This window comes from Myotis davidii, unplaced genomic scaffold, assembly GCF_000327345.1.
Source record: "Myotis davidii unplaced genomic scaffold, ASM32734v1 scaffold212, whole genome shotgun sequence".
Taxonomy (NCBI): Eukaryota; Metazoa; Chordata; class Mammalia; order Chiroptera; family Vespertilionidae; genus Myotis; species Myotis davidii.
The window spans coordinates 222,577-229,768 of NW_006283435.1; the positions used below are offsets into that span (position 1 = coordinate 222,577).

At 52.7% G+C, this 7,192-nt stretch overlaps 1 protein-coding gene across 1 annotated transcript; it reads left to right on the plus strand.

The window, feature by feature from the left end:
* Nucleotides 1–1,234: 1,234 nt before the first annotated feature.
* On the plus strand, nucleotides 1,235–6,508 carry LOC102766856 (kallikrein-7). Its single transcript, XM_015563673.1, has 5 exons — nucleotides 1,235–1,307; nucleotides 1,775–1,928; nucleotides 2,625–2,872; nucleotides 4,123–4,265; nucleotides 6,353–6,508. The coding sequence occupies exons 1-5, from the start codon at nucleotides 1,235–1,237 to the stop codon at nucleotides 6,506–6,508; spliced, it is 774 nt and encodes a 257-aa protein (XP_015419159.1).
* The last annotated feature ends 684 nt before the right edge of the window (nucleotides 6,509–7,192 follow it).

Below are 7,192 nucleotides of genomic sequence, written 5' to 3' on the forward strand. Positions count from 1 at the left end.
AATACAATGAGCAAAGATGAAAGTGCAAAGAAATTAATCCCACCGTGACCCTGAGTGGGGGTGGAGAAAGGCTTAGAAAAGACAGACAGAGAATGAAAGCTGGGTCTCGGTGGGCCGCTGCCCCTCTGATGGACAGAGACAGCGCCCACAAGCCGTGTCTTTATTTTATAGCAGATGCCACGAGGCAAAGTAGGGGCATAATCAAGTTGTTTACAGCATTCTCATGAGTTTCAACCTCACTTAACTACATGCACCCGAACTCTATCACAAGGCACGTGGGGCTACGTGTTTGGATCATAGGTTCAAGCTCATAACCAGAGCCGTTGGCTATGATTGTGCTGGGAGGGCCCTGCCCTCCAGCTGGGACTTGCACGTGGCAATGAGAGAACCCTGTCCTTTCATTAGTCTGAGGCCTGACCCTGGCCAAAACACCGTCACCGCGCCCCACAAGAGGGACACATCGATTGGTTGCCTCTTGCACCAGCCCCGATCAGGGCCCAGGCGGGGGAGGAACTTAAAACCAAGGTATATACCCTTTACCGGAATCAAACCCAGGACCCTTTGGTCTGCTGGCCAAAGCGTTATCCACTGAGCGGCTAGGGCTTCTAAAGACTTTTTATAGAGTAAATAAAATGTCCCATTACATAATGTTCAGACTTTTTGGTTAGAAGTTCATACAATGTATAGAAATCAAAGTATAATAAGTGAAAACAGTACATATTTAGTAGGTGGAGTTAGGAAAGCCTTCCTTTAGATCCATACCCCAATATTAGGGTTGGGTTCAGGCTCAAAGACACATCTGGGATTCAGCCTGACAAGGGGCAGGAGGGCAGGCCCGTGGCTGTGACCCACGAGGTCCCAGATGGCACCCTCCCGGCCCAGAAGCCGGGCTCCGCTCTGGGTTTAAAGAATAAAAGAAACCAGCTCCATAGAATTAAAATGGGGAGGGACAGAAAGCCTGATCATTAGGTGCTCTGCATCGTAGGCTGACTCTGGCATGGACTTGTGGGTCTAGAGGGAGCAGGTGGGTGCAGACTGGGGCTTCTGGGTCTGAGGGAGGAGGTGGGTGCAGACTTGGGCTCCTGAGTCTGAGCAGGCGGGTGGAGGCTCCTGGATCTGAGCAAAGGGAAAGGACCTGGAGACCAGGAGTCCTGGTTCCTGAACTCTCTGTCTCTCCAGCCCCAGCACAGAAGGCCCATCCTCGGTGGCAGCCACAGAGGCTCAGACAGGACACATGGCAGGTCCCTGGCTCCCACCAATGCTGCTCCTACTGCTGTCCTTCGCCCTGGGATCTGCTGGACAAGCAGGTGAGGACCAGCCTGGGAGTCCTGACCTTGTCCTGGGCTTCACAGTCCCGCACCAACCCTCTCCAGGCCCCCTTTCTCCAAAGAACCCTTGAGTCAGGATCCTCCCCTGCAGCAGCCTCCTCCCATGGAGACCCGCCCCCTGGGTTGTGGCCCCTTTCTTCCTGCTCCCTCCTGACTCCTGGGCTCTGGGTGCCCTCCAGGCTGCTTCCCGCCCTCAGTGTCTCTCTCATCAGAAGCTGGGGTGGCCTCCAGATCAGCTCCTGCCCTGAGTTTTTGAGGCACCTCCTTCCATCTCTCTCCATCTCCCTCTCCAGCTGTGTCTGCCCTGGTCTCCGTGTCTGCCTCTGCCCTTCTCCACGCCTCTCTGTCTGTCTCTCTCTCCATCACTGTCTCCGGGCATCCATCTACTGTGGCCTCAGCCTTCCCCTCAGGCCTGCTACCCACGCTTTTTCCAGATCTCCATCCAGCCCAGGATACCGGGGAGAGGATCATTAATGGAGTTCCATGTTCAAGAGGCTCCCATCCCTGGCAGGTGGCCCTGTATGACAACGATGAGTTCCAATGTGCAGGCGTGCTGGTCAACCAGCAGTGGGTGCTCACCGTCGCCCACTGTCACATGAGGTATGGTACAGGGGAGCCAGCGCCACTCCATGTCCCTCTCTGTCTCTCTCTCTCTGTCTCTCTCTCTGTCTCTCTCTCTGTCTCTCTCTCTCTCTCTCTCTCCTTCTGTCCTCCTAACTCTGGATCTATGTACCCTTCTCTCAATCACAGTGTCTCCGTCTCATCAGAAGCTGGGGTTGCCTCCAAACCAGCTGCTGCCCTGGGTTTTTTAGCAGCCTCCCTCCATCTCTCCCCATTTCTGTCTGCAGCTGTGTCTGCCCTGGGCTCCGTGTCGGCCTCTGCCCTTCTCCACGCCTCTCTGTCTGTCTGTCTCTCTGTCACTGTCTCTGGGCATCCATCCCCTGAGGCCTGCGACCCACACCCTTTCCAGGTCTGCATCCAGCCCAGGATACTGGGGAGAGGATCTTTAATGGAGTTCCATGTCCAGGAGGCTCCCATCCCTGGCAGGTGGCCCTGTATGACAACAAGAAGTTCCATTGTGCAGGTGTGCTGGTCAACAAGCAGTGGGTGCTCACCGTCGCCCACTGCCACCAGAGGTATGGGACAGGGGAGCCAGCGCCACTCCATGTCTCTCTCTGGGTCCTTCCCTTTCTCTCTCTCTCTCTCTCTCTGGGCTTCTGTCCTCCTAACTCTGGGTCCATGTACCCTTCTCTCAATCACAGTGTCTCCCTCTGAACGTTACTTTTTTTTTTTAAGTGAGTATATTGTGCAAATGGGTAGTGATCTTCTGGTTGATGTGCGTGCCCAGAGGATCAGGGCCACAGAGTCCTTCATCCACCCCTGGTATATCAACGACACCTATTATCATGACATCATGCTGGTGAAGCTAAGCAGCCCGGCCACACTCTCGCCCACTGTGAGGACAATCGACCTACCGTCTAGTTGCAAAGGCCGTGGGACAAGCTGTACTGTGTCTGGCTGGGGCTTCACGACCGGGGATGCAGGTGAGGCTGCTGCTTCGACCCCAGTCACCAAGGTTCCAGCTCCCTTCTTCCTCAGGCCGCAGACACAGGCGCACCGATAATCATGACATCATGCTGGTGAAGCTGAGCAGCCCGGCCACGCTCTCACCCACTGTGAACACAACCGACCTACCGTCCAGCTGCAAAGCCGCTGGGACAAGCTGTACTGTGTCTGGCTGGGGCGTCCCCACCACGGATGGAGGTGAGGTTGCCCCTGCGACCCCAGTCATCAAGGTCCCAGCTCCCTTCTTCCTCAGGCCGCAGACACAGGGGACACACCCAAGGTTACAGACACCCCCACGCCCCAATCACCTTCGTTCTCAGACCGAGGAAGCCAGACCCCTAGGCTCTGCAACGTCAGATCAGGAAGCCTGACCTTTAGACATACCTCTGCCCAGTCCCATAATCCTGCCCCCCCCCCTTACCCAAACACCTCTGAACTCAGACCCAGGAAGCCATACTCCCAGGGCCTGAAATGTCAGATCAGGAAGTCTGACCTTTAGACATACCTCCCCACAGGCCTCCATCCTGTAGATCCAGGAATTTAGAACCCCAGTCACCAACTCACACAGAGCCAAGTGTTTAGGCTCCCAGCCGCTTCCACCCTCAAACCCAGGAGTCTTGGCCTCCAGGCACCTTCTCCCTCAGACGAAAGGAGACCTGGTCCCCAGCCCCCTTCTACCCAGGAGGTGTCCCTCAATGACAGCACCTCTCCATCTCCCTCAGATGAAAGGAGACCTGGTGTCCAGGCCCCCCTCTACCCAGGAGGTATCGAACAATGACAGCATCTCGTCCCTCCCTTGGTAGACGCCGCTAGAGTTGGTGGAGCTGGAATGTGTGGGGGCCAACCTCCTGGCCTGGCCTCAGGAATTAGGGGGAGGTAGAGTGCTGGCATATGGATTTATCTGCATCCGGGTCCCAGATAAGAGCAAATGAGGGGAATGTAACCCCAGAGCTGGGTTCACCTGATCTCCAGGACCCTGAGAGTTGGAGCAGGGCGGGTGAGCTATAAGGTACCACTCTGCACAGTACGTTATATCCCAGGTGTTCAGACACAGGTCCCTTCCTTCCGAAGACCTGGAAGTCCAAGAAATAGGACCCTTTCATAACCATGGTACTGGGTCACCCAGCTCCTCCTCCTTCCATGTCCAGGGTCCCCATTCTTTTACAGCAGCACCCACAGGTCCATAGGACCCAGCCTCTGACTACCCTACCCCCTCCAACATCTGCAGCAGCAACAAACTCATCCGACCTCATGTGCTCGAATGTCAACATCATCTCCTACCGGAAATGCAAGCGGTCGTACTGGATCCTGTTGAAGAAATACATGCTCTGTGCAGCTCCGCCCCCCGACGGGTTCTCAAACAGCTGCAAAGTAAGTCCCCTCCTCCCCTGCCTGGGTTTGGCTGCTTCTCATCCCAGGCCAGTCTCCCCCTCCATCCAGTGTCCAGGTGCCTGACCCTGGTGCTGAGCCTTCCCTCACACCTTTCCAGCCCCACGTTCCTGGCTCTGTCTACTCAGTTCTCTGCCCGGGTCCCGGTGGGAGCCCACGGGGGGCGGGGGGCCTGCATGGCTTTGGGGGCAGGCACAAAGCTGAAGGATAGAAACTGGGGGTGGGAATGGGGCTGGGACTATGGGGAGGGCAGGGAGGCACTGGCTACAAGCACAAGCTTTAAGGGCACACCAAAAGCTCAGTGACCAGGAAATATCATATTCCAATGAAATATTTAAAAAATAATCCATGGGCGAAACCGGTTTGACTCAGTGGATAGAGCGTCGGTCTGCGGACTGAAGGGCCCCAGGTTCGATTCTGGTCAGGGGCATGTACCTTGGTTGCGGGCACATCCCCAGTAGGAGGTGTGCAGGAGGCAGCTGATCACTTTCTCTCTCATCGATGTTTCTACCTCTCTATCTCTTTTTCTTCCTCTCTGTAAAAAAATCAAGAAAATATATTTAAAATAAAATATTCCATGATGAGCAAAGCATCAGAATTTTCAACATAAAAAGCAACTGAATGGGTTGCATTTCCCGTTGGCTTTGGGATTCTATGTGATTCAGAACAGCACTGTAATGAACTGGTCTTTATCTAAAACTGGAATAGCGCCCTAGCCAGTTTGGCTCAGTGGATCCAGCATAGACCTGCGGACTGGAGGGTCCCAGGTTCGATTCCAGTCAAGGGCACATGCCCAGGTAGCAGGCTCAATGCCCATTATGGGGCGTGCAGGAGGCGGCCAATCAATGGTTCTCTCTCATTGATGTTTCTGTCTCTCTCTCTCTCTCCCTTCTTTTCTCAAATAAAGAAAAAATTTTAAAAATAACACAAAAGAAACTGGAAAGCAGGTTGCTCATGGATTTTTTTCATATTGAATTTGATTTTTAAATATGCCTTAAAATGTTTGTTGCAGCCACTGACATGTGCCTGAGGCTCATGCCCTGCTTCTATGTCTGTGTATCTGGTTCTAATTCTGAAGAAAGAAGGAGCCCCTCCTCTTTGTTCTCCCTTTCTCATCTCTGTAGCCTCCTCTCTGACTCTCAGAGCCCTCTCCCTTAATCTCTTCTCACACCTCACTTCTTTTTATTTCTAATATTTTTATTGATTGCAGAGACAAAGGGGGAGGGAGAGAGAAACAATAATGATGAGAGAGAATCATTGATTGGCTACCTCTGCACGCCTCCCACTGGAGATCAAGCTTGCAACCCTGGCATGTGCCCTTGGCCAGAATCAAATCTGGGACCCTTCTGTCCGCAGCCTGATGCTCTATCCAGTGAGCAAAACCGGCTAGGTCCTCACACCTCATTTCATTTTCTGGTTCCCTCTGTGTTCTGTGTTGTGATCTCTCTCTTTCTCTCCCTCTCTCCCTCCCTCCCTCCTTCCCTCTCTCCCTCCCTCCCCCTCTACCTCTCTCTCAGGCCTCTGTCAATTTTTTTTACTTTCTCCATGTCTGCCTCATTCCTTAACCCAATATTCTGCTTGTCTGTCTCCTTCATCCTTCCCTTTCTTCTTCTCTCTGTCCTTCTCTCTCTCTCTCTTTCATCCTTTGCCTCTTTATACCCCCACTATCTTTGCTCACATCTGCACTCTCAGCTTTCAGGGGTGGTGAAATGGTGTGTGTTAGGAAGATAGGTGATGGGACAAGGTGGAATGTCCTAAAAATGGGGGGTTCCCCCTGGTCCCCCACTGAAGACCTGATTCATATTTCGGCAAACTGTGCAGGGACACGCAACCTCATTATGCACAGGATGTTGTCCAACCCACTGAGCTATACTATCTAGGGTGAATAAAACATTTTAAATAACAAATAGAACAGAAATGCCATTGGTCTGCAGAGACAATGAGTCTCTTCCCATTGGCCAGGTGGAAGGCTGTGTTCTGGAAGGATAAAGGCCATATAAGCCTGGTGTCTGTGGGACCTCACTGCTGGTTATTTTGAAACCACAGCTAATCTGCTCTCTCCCCTCCAGGGTGACTCCGGGAGTCCGCTGATATGTGAAGGTTCCCTGCAAGGCCTGGTGTCCTCCGGCTATTTCCCTTGTACCCCGCCCTTTGAGCCAGTGATATACACCCGCCTATGCATGTACCGCAAATGGGTGTATAAAACCATAAAAGCCAATTCCTAATCTTCCATGCTTTCATCCTCCATCCCTATGCCCTGAACAGGGCCTTCCTAGAAATAAAAACATCCCTGACTTGCAGCCATATTTGACTTTATCATTTTCAAAGTCGTATAAAACCGTCAACAACATTCTAACAAAAATTTGCAAAAACCTATGAGCTAAACATAAAATACAAAAACATCAGTGCTGGTGAAGATGCGGGGAGACTCCAGCCATGTTCTCCAGAGGAAGTGGAGCACAATTTTTACGACACAAGTTAGGCAAGCTGAGTCCGGAATCTCATTCATTGCTTTTGACATAGGAATTCTGGTCAATCCAAAACGTGGGCAAGGTTTGAATTCATGACAACATTGTGGGGAGCCGGCACGGCCATGGCATACTCAGCCCAGGGCGCCTTATGTGCCATGCCAGCTCAGCCTGGGTCAGTGACCCTGAGTGGGGGTGGTGAAAGGCTTAGAAAAGACAGACAAGAGAATGAAAGCTGGGTCTCGGTGGGACGCTGCCCTCTCGGGTGGAGAGTGACAGCGTCAGGGCCCATAAGCCGTGTCTTTATTTTATAGCAGATGCCAGGAGGCAATGTAAGGGCATGGTCAAGATGTTTACAACATTCTCATGGGTTTTAATCCCACTCCACTATATGCACCTGGACTCGATCAAGCCCACATCACTCAGGCACGTGGGGCCATG